This window comes from Acartia tonsa, chromosome 13 (genome assembly GCF_053477335.1).
Source record: "Acartia tonsa isolate MP-2025a chromosome 13, ASM5347733v1, whole genome shotgun sequence".
Classification (NCBI taxonomy): Eukaryota; Metazoa; Arthropoda; class Copepoda; order Calanoida; family Acartiidae; genus Acartia; species Acartia tonsa.
In genome coordinates, this window is record NC_137272.1 from 26,852,743 (window position 1) to 26,876,957 (window position 24,215).

Sequence of the window (24,215 nt, forward strand, 5' to 3'; positions counted from 1 at the left end):
GGTTTTTTTAATGGTTTATATTTTTGACGGACCACCAACATACTTCTAACTAAATTAATATTGTTTATTCCAATCTTTGGTTAGGTTAGATTATGTAAAAATTATGAATGCCCGCAGAGATAGCACCCCTAAAAGATTGTGTAACACGCTGAGGTTAGGTTTAAATTTTTCTTTAATAAATGCGAGGAGTGGAGTGGCTCTTTATTTTAAGAAACATGTAATTTCTCACCTTGGGGAACTGTTTTTCTAGGGCCTCTAGCGCTGCTTTCATGGCCGGAGATTGGTTAGTCGGCTGTTTTGCAACATAACTGTCCTTGTTTATACTATTTATGCTGCTACTTCCATTATCTAAATAAAATGATTTAGTGTATATTTCAGCTTTTCAATTTTTTTCGAAGATTTTTTAACAATTTTATTTCTATAAAGTTTTCATATAACAGTCTTTTAATCAAGGGCTTGGTTAACAATAGGGAACACAGTAATAGTGTCTGACTGATTATGACGTAACAAAAAAAATAAGCCAATGAGAGGCCGTTATTGACCAATGGTAAAATTTATAGTGGCCTCTCATTGGCTAATTTTTTTGTTACGTCATAATCAGTCAGACACTATTACTGTGTTCACAATAGGTATTTCCAAAGTAAATAACCAAACATCTATAACACAGAGTACAAAGATGCCTGTCTGTGCGTCTGTTAATTCGTCCGTCTGTCTGGATTAAGCTTATGGATTAGCTAACCACTGAACCGATATTGCCATGGTTTTAGGATATTAAAGGGGCGAAGACAGTAGTACATACAAACAGACAAACCTTCATATATAACTCTAATTTTTTTTTATTTTTACCTTCGCTACTGCGTCTAGCACCGGTTGGATCAACAACCTTTGTTTTTCCTAAACACATAGAATTTTTAAATCAATAAAATTAAAATAAAATTTTTTGTCTGCAGCTAAAGATCTTCATAACTACTGCACTAATTTATATTGGGGAAGGTTACATAGATCATAGGATGGTTTTGGGCTATTTCAAGTCTAAATTCAGTTCTTTGTATGGTTTTATGTATGCTACTTTTTGCCTCTCACTGTCCCTTTGAATATAGAGCCTTTAGATGCTAGTGTAACAGCCGCTTTGTTATATGTAACTTGTGGAATTGTATATCCTATTCTAAATAGTTAGTTGTGTATCTGTGAATGTTTCAAAAGATCTTATACATGGCTGGTTCACAATCTTTGCACAAAATTTGAAAATTGTGAACTTTGGCATCGCTGGAAAAGAGATATTTCAAATAAATTCTAGTACCTGTCGTTGATGTTGGACAATTCCATTGAACAGGACGTCCAAAATCCAGGTAAACAGGACCTAAACAATCATAATTTATATTTCAGAATTGATCCGAATCCGATTCATTTCCGCCAGTTAAAAACCATTTTTGGCTTTTAAATCAATCGTTTCGCATTATATAGAATTTGTTCTTTCTAAAATACGAATCAATTTGTACTATTAGGTTATATAAAGAGTTTTGCATCGAATATTATGAACTCAAAAGGAAGCTTTAAAAAGATCTTTTTACGTATTTTAAGTATCCTAGCTTCTAAATAATTAGTTTCTGTTACGGGAGTATTTCTCTCTGTCGGACATAATCACGTTAAAAAAATCTTTATAGATTTACCAAAGTTAATTGTGTCCATTAGCGATATTACGAGGGAGGTGATTACACCTCTCCCACATCCCTCCCCATTCACTACTTAGTGTTATAAGGGGTGTATAGCTTGTAAATACCCCCAGAGATACACCCCTAAATAGCCAAGAGGGGTAGCTGTGTTTAATGCCATAGGAAAATGGGGATAATATCATCGCATTAGGCCTACCTTTTCTATTGACGTCATAGAAGAGGGAAAGAAAAAGGGAAGGGGAAAAGAAACTCCTTAGAAAAGAGATGGGGGATAGGATATTTTCTGACGTCAATAGATTAGGTAGGCCAAAAACAGTGACATTTATCCCTACTTTGCTAGGGCACTATAGACAGCTTTGTCGGAAAAAATACTAAGCTGTTAAATTACAACAAAAAATTAGTAAAATTTTTTTAAAAATGCAGAAATAAAAAGTTCAGTTCTTTCATATTTAGGGGCAGATAAACGTACTAGCATACCCTAATTATATATAGAATAGCTGCGCTTTTGAAGAATCTAATCATTCTAGTACCTTTATTTTTGATAGGCTTGTTTCTGAGTCGCATTTCAGCCTTCTTGTAACCAACCGACCAAAAAACTTCCTGAGAAAAAATTATGATTAAATAACATTTCTTGTTAGTGGATTAATATCACCGCCCCTCCCTCTACTCTCCTTAGATTAAAGAGATTAAATTAGAACCAAGATCCAAGCTATTTTCACCCCTTAAATTTTTGGAAATACATCAAATTACCCCTCCCCACATCAATTTGAAAACTAACACTTTAACCCCCCCCCCCTCCCTCCAAAAAAAGAATAAAATATAAGCTTTGGCGGTAAAGGGTTCCTCCTCTGCAAATTTAAAGCCCCACTGAGGCACAATTCCATTTATTAATTAAAAGTATTTTTTAAAGGGTGGGGGGATTTTGTTAGACAATTGTCGAAAAATGTTTATCAGATTTTTTGATATTTTTGTACTTTTAAAAAAATTCAAAAGCTTCTTTTTTAGATATGAAACTAAAATATAAATATATGAATTGTTAAGTGAAGGTTCAACTTTGTTTTAAGACAGTTTGCGGTCATAACCAAAAAGTTACATCGTTACAGACAAAGAAATTGGAGTACTGACTCAAACATTTTTACTATTACCATTATTATCTTGAGGAATAAGACAATATCCAATAAATTCCCTAATGATGATAGACAATATTACCACTTCTAAAGATTAAAATTGATAATTGAAAAATTTTTTGCCCAACGAAGTAAACTTTGGGAACCAGTGTGATTTACAGTCGAATGTCCCTTTCCTCCCAAATTTGACCCTTCGTTCACGCCTGAAAATTATGAAATACGTCTAAAACTTAATGTACTGAATTTTAGTTTCCGAAAGTGTACCTAGTTTCCGCATCCTATCTTAATATTTACTACTAGCTAAAACAAGGATGACAACATCCATAAAAGCGAAGCACTTAAACAGTAGGACAAACGGACATTAACACTTATATAGTGTCAGAACTGAATAATCATAATATAAATGTATAAGAGTCAAAGCAAAATTGTAAGTAAAATGTGTTGAAAAACTGCTTGATTCAGGATAATGTTTATGGACATACTTACATTTCTAGGACTTGATTATAGAGTTGCTTCGCTTATTACATTGTACTTTGTTGTCCCAGGAATCAGTATACCAAAAATCAGACCAATCAAATAATCAGGTCTGAGGTCACATACAAATTTGTTGTTAAAAATGTAAAAAAAATCAACATGTTTAAAATGGACGTACGGACATTTTGGTGATGATTATAGAGTTGCTACGCTTTCTAAATCGTACCTTACTATTAAAGGAATCACCATGCAAAATTTGAAATCGATAGGACAATTCTAACATGCCTAAATTAACGAAAAAAGCTATCCGTTACGGACGTACGGACGGACCGACCCTAATTATAGAAAAGCTTCGCTTTTAAAAACTTCAACTTCCAAAATAAATCAAAATTTGAAAAAATAAAATTTTGAATGTATAATGTATAAATCGTTATCCCTTTGACCGGAGAAGCTAAAAAAAAGTTAATTGGGTTATCTGCTGTATAACTTTGGAAATTAAGGAAGAAATAGACAATCCATTTTCAGCACATCTAAAAATTATATTAAAAAGGAAGCCATTTTAATTCTAAAGTACAAAATTAAAACTTTAAAGGCTAAAACAACGTACAAAGTTTTCTAGCCTTCGGCCCCTCGGTGCCAACAAATTAATCTTTTTTTTTTATTTAACTCTTCGTGGAAAACAGTCTATATTTAGCTATTAATTCGAGTAAACAATTTTAGGAAAATTACAATGAAAAATACTTTTAAAATTAAAAATTCCAAATAAAAAGGAAAAATATTTTTATATATTTCTTTGAAATAAACATTTGGAAACAAGGAAGAACAAGTACAAAAGGATTTTAAATTATTTATTAAGCTAACAGGTAAGGTTACGTTAGCCCTACATATGTAAACCCTGCATGGTTAGAGAATCGTGCTACTTTTAGCCTTCAACTTCCCAACGGTCAATTTTTTTTCTTCTCAAATACATTTAATTATTGTACATCAATATGGTGAAAAACAATACATTTTGTCCAAATAAATATTATATTTTTATGCTAAGGTCGCATGAAGTATATTTTTAGCTGGTTTTTGGCCGAGGGTAACAACAGTTATTCACTTGCTTTGTGGTGATTTTATTGTATACAAACAATTAAAAACCGTAACTGCAATATACTTTTTAATAAACAAAATTACCCCTTCTGTAGAAAAAAAATTTTTGTTAAAAAATTAAGACACTACTAATTTGGAACGAACTTACCTTTCAAAAAAAGTACCAAAAGTTTTAGATTCAATTAAAAAGATAACGTAGTTATAAAACTTTGGGTACTGAATGCCCCATCCTTAACTGACAATACGACAAAAGTCAAACTTTTATGAATGAATAACGTGGTACATTGTACATACAACCGACAGACAACAAAATATAGAGTAGCTTCGCCCCCCTGCAAATGTCGGAAAATGAACATGTCATGTCACAATAATTCTATCGTAATATATTTCTTTAGAAACAATAATCCTTATCTAATTTTACCGTTTGTTTGTCTATGACGTACGTACGTACAACTAGATCAACAGCAGAATAGTTATTTCTTTCATCGTATTATAAACGGCTTTCCGCGGATATAGAATGTACAATTATAAGATTAAAACTAGTTTTTTTAGCCCCGAGATGCCGAGATGTACATTTCTATATTTGTAGAAAGCTGGATATAATACGATGATAGACATAGTTTTTTCGTATGGATGAGAACCGGTTCCTATCCACCAGATTCGAATGAATACAAGAAAAATTATTCCCCAATGATGTTAAACCAAATGAACCCTTATCGGGGATCTAAAGGGATTTTATTGGATTTTATAAATTTTACCATTGGTCAATTTTAGTGTATACTGGCCTCTCATAGGTTAACATTACTTTACGCTGTCTCAAACTTTGGGTACCAGTATATTTTAAAGTCAATGTGTCCCCGCGTTTTAACGACGATGGTACAATAGAAAATAAATCAAACTTTCTTAAATCGGATTGGAGTTAGAAATGAAGGGGCAAGCCATACGAAGTTAAGTCGATTTATATCCCTAATGATAATAAACAAAATGACCAACAAAACAGTATTCAAAATTTTGGGCAAAAAAAACTTATATTCTTTCATTGGCCTATATCCAAGGAGGGAAGGGACAATAGGATGTAAATTATACTTGTACCCAAAGTTTCAAAAAAAACGTTCTCTAATTCGTAGTCTTTAATACTTTTATTAAATTTTCTATCCAGATTTTTACCCCCCCCCCCCCCCAAAAAAAAAAAAGCCATTGCACCTCTCCCTACCTAAAAAAAATTTACCTGTCTTCTATCTGTTAAAACGTCGACGTCATATGGATCAGAACTTAAAATTGGCCTTAAAAAAACATTATAAATTAATAAAAGCTTCACTGAATTGCAAAACTCGAGAAAGCCCAATCTGTCCCGATTTTGTATCACTTTTAAAAGTGCGATTCCAGTTACGTCATATACGTTTCGGGAAATAAAAAGGGAAGGGGGGAAGAAAATCTCTTCAAAAGAGATGGGAGAAAAGGGAAGAGATTTTCTTCCCCCCTTCCCTTTTTATATGACGTCACAGGAATCGCACTTTTCAAAAGTGATACAAAATCGGGACAGATTGGGCTTTCTCGCAAAACTCCATCAATATTTTTTGACACAAGGATAAAAACATCCATAAGTGACGAAGCGAACAACATTAGACTGTCTTCAGACAAACGAATTAAATAAGTTATTAGAGTAGCTGCTACGCTTTAGTTCTTTAGTGAAATTCTATCACAAATAGCAGTCAAGTAAGTAATAATTCTATTCACACAAAATAGCTGTATGTCCGTTCGTCTGAAACGTTTTGGGAAAACGTGATTTTCTATGCTTCTATTTAATTTAAGCGCCTGAAATTTCCTTTGGCCAATTGCGTCTTGTCTATCTTTTTTAGTTTTATGTCCGTCAGCCTGTCGTTACAGTATATTTACTTTAATACTGTCCGTCTATTAGTGTTTGTGCTTCGCTACTTATGGCCGTTGTCAGAGTTGTTATTCTTATTGAAATGAAAAATATTTTAATATTAATTCGGTACATTTCCTAAAAAAAACTTATTTTGTTTATTGACTTTTTTTGTATTCGTATTTTTCTAATCTACTTCACTTTAAGTAGATATTGTGAAAAATAATTAAACTAATTTCTTTTTTATACATCCATTAGAAGCATAGCATTTAGAACAAATATATAAATCTTGTAAGCTCGTTATTACTTCGCTATTTGTTCTTGTTAATTAGTAGCGGAGCTACTTTAAAAAATCAAATATCCGCCTGTTTGTCTGACCACCTGTCCTTTAATCGCCCCTAGCCTCTAGGTGCTTTGCCTAAAGAGGTTTCATCAACCTATTTTTCAACCCACAAGAAAATAGCTTGAAACCATCCCTGGACAAGAAGGTATATTCCCTGAAGAGTAAAGCCCAATCGGTGCAGTGGTTACTGAGATCTCAGACAGACGGACAGACAAACAGACATCATACTACTTTGTATTATAGATATTTAAACAATATCATTTTTAAAGATTCATTAACAGACAGACAGATAAGTATTTTGGAACAAGGATGACAACATCCATAAAAGCGAAGCTATGAAACGATATGACAGACGAACATTAACTATTGTTGAGTGTCAGAACTGAATATACAAAATATGAAAATATAAGGTTTGACAAAATTATACGTAAATTTGTTGCAAAACTTATTAAATGCAGAATTTTGTTTAAGGACATACTGACATTTTAATACTTGATCATAGAGATGCTTCGCTCATAATATTGTACCTTATTGTAATAGGAATCAGTAATCAAAAAATCAGATCAATAAAATGATTTTATCACATAAAAAATTGTTATTAAAAAAGTAAAAAAATCAACATGTTTAAAATGGACGTACGAACATTCTAACTACTACAGGAATCACCATGCAAAATTTGAAATCGATAGGACAATTCTAACATGTCTAAATTAACGAATAAAAGCTAACTATCTCGGACGGACGGACGTAAGGACGGACCGACCCTAATTATAGAAAAGCTTCGCTTTTAAAAATGTTAGCCAAAGATAAAATGTCAACTAATTTCCTTTTTGTTTTTCTTCTTAAGTAGAAAACAAATATTTTATCTTTTTAATAAAATCAGAGTATGGTGATCTATAAGAGATAGAGGGATAGATTTATGGAATAAAAAATAAATATGTTACCTTTTTAAAGTAATCATAGTGTAATTGTCTCTGGAGTGTGACAGATTAATGGAATATTAAGAAGATGATTAAAGTCCCTCCAAATACTATGACGTCATACGATAGAATAGTCAATGAGAGGCCAGAATACACTGTAAAATAAATAACCAATGGTAAAATTTATGCTGGCCTCTCATTGGTTATTCTATCGTATGACGTCATAATCTGTGGAGGGACTTTAATCATCTTCAATATTAAAATAATATTACCTTTAAACATAACCATTACCCTGTCCCGGATTTGAAAAATTTTGTTAAAATTTTTGCCCCCAGCCAAAATATGGTTGATTTATGCATAAAAATGACCCATGCAAAATATTTTTTCTGTAATGCAAAAATTGCGACGGTACAAGCACTGCAAAGTTTTTAAAATCTGCAAAAAAAAACCCTGTTTTTATGGCTTTTTTGGGGCTTTTGTACCATCCCAATTTCAAAGATTTTTACAAAATTTCAATTCAAGTGTGTTGATATATACCTGAAATTTACCAAAAAAAATGGGGGCAGTCTCAATTATAATATATGAAGGTGTAGCAAGTAATCTTCCAAATACAAAATTGTCAAATTGCATACATATATAATAGGGTTGGGCCAGATACTTTTTTCGACGGATATTGGATATCTGGCTGATTTATAATGCCGGATATTCGACATCTGGCCAGATATCTAGCAAATATCTGGTAATTTGGCCGGATATCTGGTTATTCGACCGGATATCCGGTAATTTGCCGGATACCAAATATGTTGCATTTTAAATCATCCGGATATCCGGTATCCGGCCAAAAAAGTATCCCGGCTACCTCTATTATATAAGTTTTATGCACAAAACTATCCCTTCTGTAGATTAAACTTAGCGGTTGAAACGTTTATACACTTAACTTAATAAACCAACCAATCAAAATTCAATAAAATTCTCAAAAGTTGTTAACCTAATGAATTAGAAAAACAATTATAAAACTTTGGGGACAAGTGAAATAAACAGTCCAATTTCCCCTCCCTCTCTGAATTATACCAGAGTGTACCAAAAGTCTAATAATAACTAGGGAGGCAGAGCACAATGGGCTGTTAATTACACTAGTCCCCGAAGTTTTAAAAACTTTTTCATTTGTTTGCTCAACAACTTTTTAGATTGTTTGAAATTTTAATTGGTTTAATAAGACGTTCCAACCAACTATTGTAATCAACAGAAAGGGTAAGTTTGCGTATAATCATGGGGTATACACGTCCATTTATCAGCCATTGTCTTCTCTATCTAGATCCCTGTACCCAAAGTCTAATAATAATTGAAACAATTTTATTTTTATTACATAACAAGAAATAACATGTTATTCAAGAATCTAAAGGGATAAGACAATGTCTAATAAATTGATGTACATCCCCAATAATGATACAAAAAATTATCCCTTTTGTAGATTAAGACTAGAAGTTAAAACTTTTAAACACTCAACTTAATAAATCAACCAAATAAAATTTACTGAATTTCCCCAATGTTTTAACCCAAATGTAAGAAAACACCATTATAACACTTTGGGGACTAATTTAATAAACAGCTCAATGTCCCCTAAGTCTAATAATAACTAGGGAGGGAGGTGACATTGGGCTGTTTACAGGGGCGTCCAAGCTTTTTATTTTGGGGGGGGTAAAAATTTTTTAAGGGGGGGGTAATTTGGTTTTGGGGGGGGTAAAATGGCGCGCGAAGCGCGCCGCAAATTTTTTTTACCCCCCCCAAAATTTTTACCCCGGGGGTAAAATTTGCTTGGGGGGGGTAATTACCCCCCCTGAAATCTGTTGGCAGGGGTAAAATTTGTTTACCCCCCCCAAAATTTACCCCCGGGGTAAAATTTTTGGGGGGGGTAATTTAAATTTTATAAAAAATTTAGTATTAAAAATGCGCGCGAAGCGCGCAAAAATTTTTTTTGTTAAAGATTTTCTATTTTGGGGGGAGTATTTACCCCCCCAAAATGGTTTGGGGGAGGTAAATACCCCCCCCAAAATCGTTGGGGGTGCCTACGGCACCCCCAAGGTAGGGGTAATTTTTTTTTGGGGGGGGTATTGTTCACAAAATTTTGGGGGTGCCTACGGCACCCCCAAAATCGTTTGGGGGTGCCAAATGGCCCATTACCCCCCCCCTTGGACGCCTATGGCTGTTTAATACACTAGTCCCGGAAGGTTTATAATAACATTTTTTTTATTTCTTGGCTCTACAACTTTGGAGACTTTTATTGAATTTTAATTGGTTGGTTCATTAGGTTTAGTGATCAAACGTTTCAACCACTATGTAATCAACAAAAAGGGTCAGTTTGTGTATCATCATGGGATATACAAATAAATTTATCAGCCATTGTCTTATCCCTCTAGATCCCTGTACCCAAAGTCTAATAATAACACTTTCATTTTTATTACATAACAAGAAATAACATGTTACTGAAGTATCTAAGGGATAAGACTATGGCTAATGAATTGATGTACATCCCCATTTATAATACACAAAATTAACTCTTCTGTAGATTAAAATTAGTGGTAGAAACGATTGAACACTAAAATTAATAAACCAATCCATCAAAATTTATTGAAAGTCCCCAAAGTTATTAAGTCAACGAATAAGAATTATTTTCAAACTTTTGGGACTAGTGTATTAAACGGCCTATTTTTTCCAATCTATTTCTGATACTTATTAAATGCAAATCTTTTCTATAATATGAGTCTGAACGAACTCCATAAAGGTTAGCTCTTTTATTTAATCTAAGCAAGTTGAAATTTTTTGATTGAAAACTTTGGTTGATGATTCCTGTAACAATAAGAGTTTAGAAAGTGTAGCAACTCTGCAATCGGTACTTCTGCTTTATAGCTTTAGTTTTTGATATATTGAAGACGTAAGTTTAATGCAAATTATTGCCAGTTTCCCAAGTGCCAAGTCGAGCACATCCCCCCCCCCCCCATCTCCCGAACTTGAAAAAAGGAAGGGATACTTTCTAATTTGTTTATTAATTATATAAGGTCAGGTTAAGATAGTTTATATTGGGTACCAGGGACCCTTGCAAGTTAATATAAGGAGGGAGGGGTTGTCAGTGATTAAAAGACACTTTGAGGGAAAGCACCGAACATCTTTTATAAGCTAAGAAATCTTTTTCCATTAAGTCAATACAAATTAACAGAGATAAACAATGGATAATGACACATAAAAAGATAATGTTAAAAATTATCTAATTTTCACAAGAAGAGCTTCTCCATAGTACTTTCTAGCGTTAACGCTCCTAAAGGACTCTTGGGCACCTGAGAGAAGGGTCGATCCTCTAATTTTATTTAAGTGGTAATAACTAAAACATTCCCTGGATCTATCAGAAACTTTACTGTAAAGAAGAAACAATTGCATACATATATAATAGGGTTGGGCCGATACTTTTTTGGCTGGATACCGGATATCCGGTTGATTTCTAATGACAAATAATCGTTATATGGCAAATTACCGGATATCTGGCCGAATAAAAGAACATCAGCCGAATAACCGGATATCCGGCCAAATAACCGGATATCCGGTCGAATAACTGGATATCAGGCCAAATAACATTTATTTGCCGGATATTTGGCATTATAAATCAGCCAGATATCCAGTATCCGTCCAAAAAAGTATCCGGCCCAATCCTATTATATATGTATTCAATTTGACAATTTTGAATTTGGAAGATTACTTGCTACACCTTCATATGTTATAATTGAGACTGCCCCCATTTTTTTTGGTAAATTTCAGGTATATATCAACACACTTGAATTGAAATTTTGTAAAAATCTTTAAAATTGGGATGGTACAAAAGCCCCAAAAAAGCCATAAAAACAGGGTTTTTTGCAGATTTTAAAAACTTTGCAGTGCTTGTACCATCGCAATTTTTGCATTACAGAAAAAATATTTTGCATGGGTCATTTTTATGCATAAATCAACCATATTTTGGCTGGGGGCAAACATTTTAACACAATTTTTCAAATCCGGGACGGGGTAATAACCATAGTATAATTGTCCTTTGCACCCCTGTCCTGGATAAAATGTTCATTTAAAAAAACATGCGCATTCAGTTTTTTTTCATTTCCTGATTTAGTTTTGTCCCCCGATTCCAAAAATGTCTTTCCTAAAATCCTGGCTGTTCTATAAGATCTCCAAAAATGCAAATTACTTTTGTCACTGATTTTTCAATATTTTTTTCAAATAACTAATATGAAATTTTGTCAAAACATGTTATAGTGAACAGTAAAAAGGGTCTTACACACCTTAGATTATACATTCCTTGAATGCCAACAAGACCTGACAGAATCAATAAAAAAATATATGCCGTTTTGACTGTTATTAACTGTTAAACATAGCCATTTTTGGTTTTAACCAGAAAAGACATTGAAGGAGCAGTTTTTCAGACTTGACTAAGAAAAACAAAGTTGTAGAACTTGCCAAGCCTAACAATAGTTGTAAGAAGGACATATGCCTAAGGCACACTGTTTCAGCAGTGGTAGTGATTATCTGCATTGCAAATAGATAAAACAGTGCTTAGCAACATTGTGACCATTTTAGACTCATAATAGGGGGAACTATACATAAGACACAAAAAAATCCAATGAAGATGAACAGAATATAAGCCAAAAATTTGAACATACCAATGACAGATTTGACCATATTCAACTGTTAAATGTCAGGACTTTCAGTGTTTCCCAAAAAAAACTTGAATAATTGTTTTTTTTTTGTGCTTTACCAATAAATACAAAGTTGTAGAATTTGCAAGGCCTAACAATAGTTGACATGTATGTATGTATATAGCCCTGATTCTCTGAAGTTAGGATTCAGATGCACACAGAGATGGGAGGTGAGAATCCTTTGACCAATCATAGATTGATAAGCTTTATGCACAGCTGAGTGTATTCTTTGTTACATTACAATCTGACCCACAAGCTACTCATTATCACATCACCCTAGCCTAGAGTTTTGACAGGTGTTTTATATTAAGCGAATACTTGATATTTGTATCCATCTAGGACAAACTTTTCTTGACTTTTTGAGAAGAACTGAAATTTGTGAAGTTTAACAGTGAATAACAGTCAAAACAGTGGTTGGTTGGTTAAAATTTTCATCTAATTCTGTTCTCATTGGTTTGTTCAGATCACAATAATATGAGTCCTTCCAGTAAAAAAATGGAGAGCATCATTTAAATGTTTAGTTTTATTTACTTTTGACTCAGATAATCTGTGCTGGCAGTGGTCTGGGAACATTTTTATATCCTGGATGGTCAGGTTGATGCTGATAAATAGGTATTGTTTTAATTTCAACAGACAATGTTCTTTGATTGGTAAAATTTTTGTTTCTTGATGTATATGTTAATTAGGTCACCAGTAGTGGGTTTGAGAGCTTGGTTCTGTGATCTTTGTATCTTTTTCTAGCTGTTCTCTGAAATGACTTGACTCCATATAGGACAAGCACATTCCAACAAACTTATTGCAATGGCCTTGTAGGTCGCTGTCATGGTCTCCTTGTCCTAACCCCAGTTGGAGCCACAGAGTGATTTCATGTTGTTTATTTTGGTGTGGTAGTAGAGATTGAAAGTAGGGTTGAAAGTAACTGAAACCACAAGTTTCAATGATGTTTTTCATCTTTTTAAAGGAAAGACTCATATTAGTGTGGTCTGGAACAACCCAACAAACAAATGAGAACAGAATTAGATGAAAATTTTAACCAACCAATCACTGTTATGACCATTATTCACTGTTAAACTTCACAATTTTTTAATTTGTCACAAAATGTCTAGAAAAGTTGGTCCTAAATGGATGCCAATAATGTCAATTATTTTTAAGCCTAGCAAGTTCTACAACTTTGTATTTATTGGTAAAGCACAAAAAAACACTTACTCAAGTTTTTTTGGGGGGAGGGGGGAATGAAAGTCCTGACATTTAACAGTTAATAATGGTTAAAACCATCATTAGCAGGTTCAAATTTTTGGCTTATATTCTTTTAGGTCTTCATTGGATTTTTTGTGTCTGATGTATAGGTCCCTCTATTATGAGTCCTTCCTGTCTAAAGACGGTCACAATGTTGCTAAGCGCTGTTTTATCTATTTGCAATGCAGATAATCACTGCCACTGCTACAACAGCGTGCCTTAGGCATTTGTCCTTCTTACAACTATTGTTAGGCTTGGCAAGTTCTACAATTTTGTTTTTCTTAGTCAAGTCTGAAAAACTGCTCCTTCAATGTCTTTTCAGGTTAAAACCAAAAATGGCTATGTTTAACAGTTAATAACAGTCAAAACGGCATATATTTTTTATTGATTCTGTCAGGTCTTGTTGGCATTCAAGGAATGTATAATCTAAGGTGTGTACGGCCCTTTTTACTGTTCACTATAACATGTTTTGACAAAATTTCATATGAATTATTTGAAAAAATATTGAAAAATCAGTGACAAAAGTAATTTGCAATTTTGGAGATCTTATAGAACAGCCAGGATTTCAGGAAAGACATTTTTGGAATCGGGGGACAAAACTAAATCAGGAAATGAAAAAAACTGAATGCGCATGTTTTTTTAAATAAACATTTTATCCAGGACAGGGGTGTTTGAGTGAGATAGAGGGATAGATTAATGAAAGATAAAAATAATAAATGTTACCTTTTAAAAGTAATCATAGTGTAGTTATCTCTCGAAAGTGATGTGACTAGCTTCACATTTCTTGCTCCATCCTGTTAAAAAAATAAATAAACAAGGCTGACTACATCCATAAATGCAAAGATCAGCTAAAATCAGAATGTAATACAATGGAATGTTAGAACTTGATAAGCACAATATAGATTAGACCTGTTTCTCAAAATACCCTTTTTTTGAATTTAATTTTTCTGCTGACCTAAGAAGTTACTTTAGGGGCCTATAAATAAATGTTTAAAATGTCATCTCTCTAAATCTACTGGCTACCTAGCGCCAGGCCCTTTTAGAGATCCCGTTATTTCATTAAAGAAATTGTATTTGAGTAACACGTCTAATATAGCATAGACGTCCAGGGGGGGGGGGTAAAGTGGCGATTACCCCCCCTAAACGAATTTTTTTCATTTTACCCCCCCCCCCATTTAAAATTTAGGGGTATTTACCCCCCCCCCCCAAAAAAAAAAAAAAAAAAATCTCTAGCAAAAAAAATGTTTTCAGCCATCCTTCTTTTTCCTTAAAAAGCACAGCAGCAGCCGGTAAAATATTTGCAGACAAATATTTAAACTGACAATCGTCAGACCAAGTAAATTATAAACTCTATCCTCATTAGTATGAGAATCTCCATAAAAAATAATTTAGGTTTTTATCTTGAATAACATCCAAGAAAATTGCATTTCCCGTATAGAGCAATGGACTGACTGATAGACATATATGGCTTTTTGGATAACCTCTAATTTATCATATAATTAAAGGTTTATAAGTGTTTATTGGATTTTTAAATATTGATATAATTGCTTTTTAGTATCGAAGCTACTCTGAAAGTGTTCGTGTTTGTATGTCCCCTTTAATTACTGCTCTCTTTTAAGTTCTTTCTTTTAACTGAAATTTCCCCCTCCGCTATTTTTTTTTAAATTAGGGAGGGAAAAGTTTTTATCCCTGTGCGGGGAACCACAACCCTGCGGGATTACCCAGTGGCCACTACCCAATATAGCCTAAACTTACCTGACATAGAGTAATAAACAAACAAGCAAAAACTATATACCCCCTGCCTCCTTTATTTTCAATTTATTCAAAATAAGAGGGGGGGGGTTGTGCTCGATAAGGCATTTTATAGGGAAATTACCGGCAATAATTGTTACTAAATTTATAAATTGGTTTCATTTATAAAACGGAACTATAAAATATTTTCCCGATTTATATATTTAAAATAAATTGAAAATATTAATATTTGAATATTGTATATTTGTCAAAGCAAAGATATTATATAAGACTTTAAGTGGGTCAAATTATCTGTTTGATAGGTACATGCAGCTTGACGAGGAGGAACAAAAGTGGGATGAGGGGTAAATAGGTGATTACAACCCCCAATGAATTTGAAAATGTTTTACAATCCCTTCCCTCCTATAAATTTTATTCCCTAGTTGTTGGTGCCAGGCACACTTCAAAAATTAGAGGATACCCCCCCCCCCCCACTGCAACCCCCTAAAAACAAAATCAATCTCCTTCCAAAAAGTTTTTTGGGCGCTCCATATTTTTAAATTATGTTATCATAAGGGGGAAAATGTGCTATATTTGTCATATTTTTAATCATGTTTCAAAGTTTTTAAATATGTAAAATTTAAATTCTTAAAAACTTTGTTATCGTGTATTGTTGTAAATATTTTTAAGTTGTATACAAACAATTTTAACCAATTTAAACTGGTATTTCTTTTTAGAAACATTTAAACTTCAAATTTCTTTATAGATAATTATGTTGGTACCATAAAAGTTAAAAAAAAATATAGGAGGCATGAGCTATATGTAACTTGTCCACATTGAGGGGGCCCTAATCTGATTTTGTATTGGGTCTTTAAAATCAGCTAATAGCGTCGGAAATATAAACACATCCGAGTACCTACAAAAGAACAGAAAGCAATTTACTAGCAGACGAAAAGGGTGCCCATCTGAATTTGTAATCTAAAGACAACTTGGGGCTTGATGCTTAACAAATAGTGTGTTATTTACAGCTGCCAAGTTCAGCGCTTGACATCTCTAGTTGTTTACGAGAATTAGTTTTCTAAATGCTATACACGATTTTTTTAGTATGACTGAGAACCGGTTCTAAACCTGCGGATATTAATCGGTTTAGAAGCCATACTGGAAACTTGTTTACTTACAGATTTCGTGCTGTCTGGACAGCTTTCAGCTCCATCAGAACAGGACACCTCGCCAGACAGAAAATAATCATCGACTCCACCTCTGCTGGTACCTGCGTTGATCCAACCAACAATCACGTCTCCCTAGATAATGAATATAGAAATCAGGGAGGGAGGGGACATTGCATTGGGCTGTTTATTGAAATGGTCCCCAAAGTTTTATAATAACGTTTTCTTATTCGTTAGCTTGACAACTTTTGGGACTTTTGTTGAATTTTGATTTGTTAATTCATTATGTTAACAGTCCAAACGTTTCAATCAATAATTGAGAAACATTTTATCATGATATGCCATATTTCTCACAATATATATTCTATATACAATCCCTATATATGTCGATTCTAAAAACGAAACTTTCAAATAATGAGTTCTGAACGTCCGTCCGTCTGTCCGTAACGGAATGATATAATTTTCCTGTCCTTTTAAATCTAAAAATATTTATTACACCAAAAATATAATTTGAAAAAGGATAATTACATTCATAAGTAGCTAAGCAAAGTGAGTTATAGAGCAGTAATCATTAATATGATTTAGACAATCATGAAACCTTTCAAATTTTTGTAGCATGACTGATAGACTAACGACCAAGTAAATTATATACTGGATACTCATTGGAATAGAAAATCTTCACAAAAAAAATCAGCTATCTTAAATATTAGCTGATAAAATCGCATTTCTCTTATAGCGTCACGGACGGTCGGACAAACAAAGTGAATTAAAGAATTTCAATATTAAAAACAAAGTTTTGCTTTTACCTTTGTTTTCGAAGTTGCCTGATCAGATTTGACTCCAAACGCCAGGTACATATCATTTCCTAAACATGAAATTGATTATTATAATATTTGTAGCGCAGATAATCTATAATTAGGACTTGTCTGTACGCTTAATCGTTACAGTAATTTAAACAGCTTAAAATTACACCTATATTATTTTTTTTATTTATATTAGTTTTTCAAAATAAATATGAAATAAGTGGGTTAGTTTTTGTCTATGACAAACTTCTTGCGGGGCGAATAACAAAATCTTGCTTAATGATTTTTTGGGCAAACAGCCATTCAGATAACCGACCCCTTGATTGCAGAAGCTTTGTCCATGGGCGTCCAAGCTTTTTTATTTGTGGGGGGGTAACATTTTTTAAAGGGGGGGGGGGTGTAATTACCCCCCTTGAAATCTGTTGCCAGGGGTCAATTTTTTGGGGGGGATAATTTAATAATGCAAAAAGGTACCTACCTAATGATAAAATAATATTAAATATTTAGTAGTAAAAATGCGCGCGAAGCATTCCAAAATTTTTTTTGATAGGGATTTTTTATTTAGCGATGGATATTTTTAAGCCCCCCCCCCTAAATTGTTTGTGGGGGGTAATTACCCCTTCCTAAAGGTTTGTGGGTGCCTACGGCACCCCAAATTCGATAGGGGAGGGGGGGGGGTAATCACCCAATAACCCCCCCCCCCCTTGGACGTCCTTGCCTTTGTCTGAAAGTCTTATCTTTGCATGGTATTTAGTTGTGCCTGTTTTGGGCCAAAGTATATAACTATTTATATCGTTCATCTGAAATAGCAGCAGTAGGAACCATTTTTAACATCTTTGGTTACGCAGTGTAACCGAGATTCGAAACTATCACCTTCCCGATAACTGAGTGGATGCACTACGTGTTGCGGGTATTTAAAATGTACTTAGGCCATGGATAGTTAAATAAATCACTCCTGTACCCAATTACCACTTAAATCTATATTTTCAAATTTTATAAACAAGGACAATAAATTCCATAGGCAGTTAATGCTTTAATATAAAGTATAAGCTGAAAAAAATCTGTACTAAATGTCTGTACATAATGTATGTCTGTCTATTTGAGTGTTTCTTTCTGTCTGTATCGAAGGATTTTGCTAACCGCTGAACCGATATGGGTATTCTTTACAATGTAGCTTTTCATAGTTACTTGGAAGATTCATAACTATTTTCGGGGATAGTACCACCACCCTCCTACAGGAAATCGTTTTTTAAATAAGATACGGGTTTTTTTTCTTTTTAAAACTTAAATTGAAAATGGGGTTAAGTCGAATCTCTCTCCCCTTTCCCCCATAATCAAGTACCCCTTAGAAGCCTCTAAGACAAGACATTTATAAAACGTCCCTGAAAAGAACAACCCAGTGGGCTAATTTTTAAGATCATTAGCTTTAGACAAACAGACCTTACTGCCTTATATTGTAGGATACATTTGTGAATTGGTCATGGAGTTGCTTGGCTACCTAACTCTGCATTTGACAGGATGTCAAAAATTTCCATTAAATTTCAATTTTAACATTTTATATTAACCTTTATATCACGCCAAATAACTCTTAAACTTTAATAACATTATTGACAAAATTATGAATTCTATTTTTAAAAGTGAAGCTTTTCTATAATTAGGGTAGGTCCTTACGTCCCTAACGGAGAACTCTTTTCGTTAATTTAAACAGGTTGAAATTGTCCTATCGATTTCAAACTTTGCATAACAGTTAGGTACGACATAGAAAGCGCAACAACTCTATAATCGTTACCAGAAAGTCCGTACGTCCAGTTAGAAGATCATGAGTTTTTTATTTTTGTTTACTAAAATTATACAATTCATCTGATTTTTGGAATATTGATTACTATTACAACAAGGTACAATTTTATAAGCTAAGCATCTCTAAAATCAAGTCCTAAATATGTAAGAATGTCCTTTAAAAAGTATACTCTATTTCAGCAGTTTAACAACAAATATACTTACAATTCTGTTTATACTTATTATACATTCATATTCTGCTTATTCAGTTCTGACACTCTACAAGTGAATGTTGGTTTGTCCTTCCATTTCAGAGCTACGTTTTTATGGATGTTGACATCCTTTTTGATGTTATAAAACAGTAAAACAAAACTGCTGTTCAACAAATACTATTTTAATTAAAGAAAAATATATATTTTTAAAAACAAAGTCTCAATTCTATTTTAAAATTTTATCTTCTTATGAAAAGTACTAAGAAAAAACTAGCATTATTCTTATTTTAATTTTACTAACCGCGGAAAGCTGTCTATAATAAAGCTTTTGATGGATGGCAGGTTTACCCTTCCAAGACAAATATTTCTTCAGTTTTTTTCTTTTTAACAAAACAAATCTGGTGCAGTTCTTGGCAAAGTATTGCTGGAATCTGATGCAGTTCTTGGTAAAGTATTGATGGAATCTGGTGCAGTTCTTGGTAAAGTATTGCTGGAATCTGGTGCAGTTCTTGGTGTAAAGTATTGCTGGAATCTGGTGCAGTTCTTGGTAAAGTGTTGCTGGAATCTGGTGCAGTTCTTGGTAAAGTATTGCTGGAATCTGGTGCAGTTCTTGGTGTAAAGTATTGCTGGAATTGATTATTTCCAAATCATTTAAATATTGAACATGTATGTTATGTATAAAAGGCCTCATATTATGCCTCATCTGGTTAAAGAAAAAAATGAAAAAAAGTCTTTTTTGCGCATATATGTTCGCTGAGAGGTAACTGTCATAATTTTTTTTTTAAATATTGGGGATTTATTCTATCACCGTCATAGCTAGTTTAAAATAGAAATTCTATTCTAGCAATTACAAAATTTTCTATTTTTAAAAGGAATCTTTCAATTTGTTATTTTGTTTTTGTTTTTCTTAAGCAGATTTTTAGTTCTTATAAAATATTAAAATAAGCTGGAATATTCCATTTTTACGTGTTTTTTTTTAATTCTTAAAATATGATATCTAAAATTTATGATAAAATATATTCAAAAAAGGTATTTACAAAATTTGATAATGTCAGTAATTTAAGAAGGAAGGAATAGAACAAATGACTGTACAAATGGTACCCAAAGTTTTATAACCATGTTGTCCTAATCGTTGGCCAAAAACATTTGGGTATTTCTATAAAATTTTTGGTTGGTTCGAAACTTTTCTACCAATAATTTTAATCTATACAAGGGTTAATTTAGTTTATCATTACTTTAGAAAAACATCAATTTATTGTCCATTGTCTTATCCATTAAGATCCCTGACTTTCCTTAAAATTGCATGGCTTAAATTTTAATAGTGCATAATTATTGCATCAAAATGTACTAATGTTTTTTGTATTCTTGTATTTTATGCAAACAATGCATTTTAAAATTTTATTATTTTAGTATCACAAATAAGAAAAAAATTTATTTTTTGAAGTTAAAAAGTATTTTTTTTTCTTATAGAAACACAATAAAAAGGATCATAGCCATAAGCCATCATTACTCTTCAAACAAAAATCATGACTACTGTCTTTTAGACTAGCGGTTGAGGGAAGGGGAGGGTTAAGTAAGTAAACACTCTACCGTCAATTATAGTTTAACAAAAAAAAATAAAAGGTTGGGGGTGGAAGAGGTGTCCATCGGGGTACTCTCCCCCACAATAGTTATAAGCCTTCCTTTGACCTATAAAAAGCTTCTAGTTTAAGGATGACCAAATCCGTCCTGCGGTTAGTACATTTTAGGTCAGTGCTTTCACTTATACGTATTATTGAAATGGACAACCGAAAACACTGTAAAGCATATCCTACTCAACCCAGAAGGATTGACAGACAGACAGACATTGTTCTACTTTGTATTCATACGTATCTTTAAATTGTTTGTTCCAGTTTCGAAATATTTCAATTTTATTCAGGTTTTAATTTTGATTTTGTGTTTCTTCATTCTTAGGCAGATTAAACGTCAATCGATGACCTATTTCTTTACATTGTTTATTCTAAAAACTAACTTTAAAGGAAAAAACCAGCAGTTTCCACAAACCTCATTTGGACCACAAAGAAAATATTTGAAGAAGAAACATGTTTATTGTCAGGGATCTAAAGGGGTAAGACAATGGCCGATAAATTGATGTTCATCCCCAAAATTACCCCTTCTCTAGATTTAAATAACGGGTTGAAACGTTTGAGCACTCAATTTAATGAACCAATCCATCAAAAATTAATAAAAGTCCCCAAATTTTTTTAGCCAACGAATGAGAAAACTCTATTATAAAACTTTGGGGAATAGTATAAAAAAAAACAGCTGAATGTCCCATCCCTGGATGGATTATTGAAGATATAATTTGGCTAAGTTAAGGTTAAAAAATCGGGAGTTAAAACTCTTACAAAAAAAATATAAATTAGGAGGAGGGGTTTTCTATGGTCAAGAACAAGTTTAAGTGAATGTCAAAATAAAATCTTACATGCATCAAAGACCTGTTCTAGATTTTTTGGAAAGAATAATGTATCTTTTTAGTCCATATCATGTTATTAAAATTGTAAAATTCCATAAATATTTAATACAAGAAAATACTAGAAGTAGGTTCTGATGGACAAGGAACCAAAGTTATAACAAAATATTCCATATGGAAACTTTTTTCAACCAGAGAGAGAGAGAGGGGGGACAATGGACTGAATATTACACTAGTCCACAAAGTCGTTGTCTTAATCGTTGGGTTAAAGGGACTGTGAACGTAAATTTTTCTCATCTTAATATCAAATCTTAACATTATCTCATTCATAATATCTCACAGATAGAGCAAAACGCGCTTTTGTTTGCTTAAAAAACGGCTTTTTCCGACGATTTTTATAAGGTAAAGGGAAAGGAAGAAATTTTCCGTATTATATAAAATGTGCATTAAATTGCTTTTTTCTCCCATTATAGCTAAAATTAAACTTTTTCACATAGTTCTTGACTTTTCCTAACGGTTAAGCTGGCTTTTAACATAATCCTTGCTTTAAACCAATGTATAGTTACTTAGAAATTGATAAAATAAGCAATATTTTTTATTGAAAACCAAATACAATAACAAAGCTAGAACAGGTTATTTTATTAGTATCCAATTAACTTTAGATGGCCCATCTCTCGCCCACCTTTAATTACAAATTTGTGAATAATAAAGACGCAATATTTCTTTATAAACAGTCTGATAAAAGTGTAAACTAATTATTGAAAGTGGGTTATTTAATGTCCAACACAATAAAAAAGGATATTATTATTTTAAATAACCTATGAGATTCAACCCTTTGTAGACAGTGAGGTATTTTTTTTGTCAATAATACGAATTTAAAATAGGTCTTTATTACCTAATTACTACGTTATAAAAAATCTAATTGGCAATTTTATATCATAAAATAAATCTTTAACAGTAAGTAAATTGTTTAAACTATATATGACAAGTTAAATATCCCTACAAACATTATAAGAAACAAAAACATTCAGATTTTCCCTGTTTTTTTCCTTTTCCCTCCCAAAATACCATAAAATCAAGGCATTATTCCTGGATATTTTTGTTAATAGGACGTTTTTGGTTAATCAGTGTAGTGAAATGTGATTAGAAAATGTTAAGATTTGATAATCAGATAAGAAATATTTACGTTCACACTCCCTTTAACAACTTTGGGAACTTTTACTGAATTTTGATTGGTTGGTTTATTAAGTTAGGTTTTCAAACGTTTCAACCAATAAATTTAACTACAAAAAAGGTAATTTTGTGTTTCATCCTTGGGATGTACATCAATTTATCGGCCATTGTCTTATTCCTTTAGATCCCTGTTTTTCAACCCACTTCACTTATTTCTCCCCCTCATATCCACTTTCCTTTGGTTACATTTCTTCTGATATTAGCGAAAGGGGTGACGCAATTTATAGATCTAAATTTTCGTGTTTTATGACATAGAACATTCAGGGAATCCTACATTTTCTATGCCACTCTCATATTTTTAACCAGAAAATGGTTCAATGTTCGTCACAAAAAGTTGTATGAATTTTTCATGTGTGACACTTTTATAATAAGAACAAAGTTTCATGAGCTAGTCATTGTTTGAAACTTTATTCTGTATCTTGGTCATTAAAATTATTTCAAACCAATTTTACCCAGAAAAACAGTCAAATTTTACGAATTTTTATCTTATAATATAATGATTCTATCTTTCTATCGGCAGTTAGAATATAACAGTTTGCTTTTTATTTTCAATCAAAAACTATTTGTCTTTTTTGAACATAATTGTTGAATCATTCAAGCGTTGCTTCTCATTCACTCTCACCCCATGTTTGTTTATTTATAACGTATAGCTAAATAATTCCAACTTACCAACATCGCCAGAAATTTGAAGTGTTATATCTTCTCTTCCCAAGCTCCATCTAAAAATACAAAAGATTTAAAATAGCATTTTCAAACCTTTCTCACATTTTCAACAAAGTTCCTAAACTACAAACAGCACATAAATTGTGCTTATATTTCCAAAAACAAGAGCTTATGACAATTCCAATTATAAACATAGCATTTTTCTACTATTAACACAAGCCGCCTAATTTAAATTATAAAGGTACACATTTTTTGCACATCCTTTATTTAATAAGGCTTGTAATTTTGCACATATTAGCGGATTTTTATAACATTCACATTTTTTTTCGCTAATAGCATTAGTAAATAATTTTGTATGTTCTATGCAGTACTTGTATGTCTATCTGCCAAAAAGTAGACTGTAAATTGTATATGTGTCTTTCAATATTATAATTTAGCTTATCATGGCCACTTTTGCATGGTAGAATTTTTAAATTGTAGAATATGATTTCCTAAATGTAAGATCAGTAGTCTTTTTAAAAGCGAAGCTTTTCTATATTTCTATATCTATATTGTCCTATCGATTTGAAACTTTGCATGATTATTTCTATAGGAGTTAGGTACGAGTTAGAAAGCAAAGCAAATCTATAATCGTTACCAGAAAGTCCGTACGTCCATTTTAAACATGTTGATTTTTAACTTTTTTAGCATCAAATTTTTATGTGATCTAATTGT

The 24,215-nt window shown here is 32.5% G+C and overlaps 1 protein-coding gene across 1 annotated transcript in view; it reads right to left on the bottom strand.

The window, feature by feature from the left end:
- The window catches only part of LOC145335233 (protein Skeletor, isoforms B/C-like), a 111,557-nt gene that overhangs the window by 46,341 nt on the left and 41,001 nt on the right, over window positions 1-24,215 (bottom strand). The window contains exons 12-20 of the mRNA XM_080180967.1: window positions 23,508-23,557; window positions 17,169-17,227; window positions 16,375-16,497; window positions 14,189-14,259; window positions 5,595-5,649; window positions 2,204-2,273; window positions 1,301-1,360; window positions 847-894; window positions 230-348 (exon numbers count right to left, since the gene is read on the bottom strand). Coding sequence (XP_080037093.1) covers window positions 230-348; window positions 847-894; window positions 1,301-1,360; window positions 2,204-2,273; window positions 5,595-5,649; window positions 14,189-14,259; window positions 16,375-16,497; window positions 17,169-17,227; window positions 23,508-23,557 — 655 coding nt within the window. The remainder of the gene's footprint in view (window positions 1-229; window positions 349-846; window positions 895-1,300; window positions 1,361-2,203; window positions 2,274-5,594; window positions 5,650-14,188; window positions 14,260-16,374; window positions 16,498-17,168; window positions 17,228-23,507; window positions 23,558-24,215) is intronic.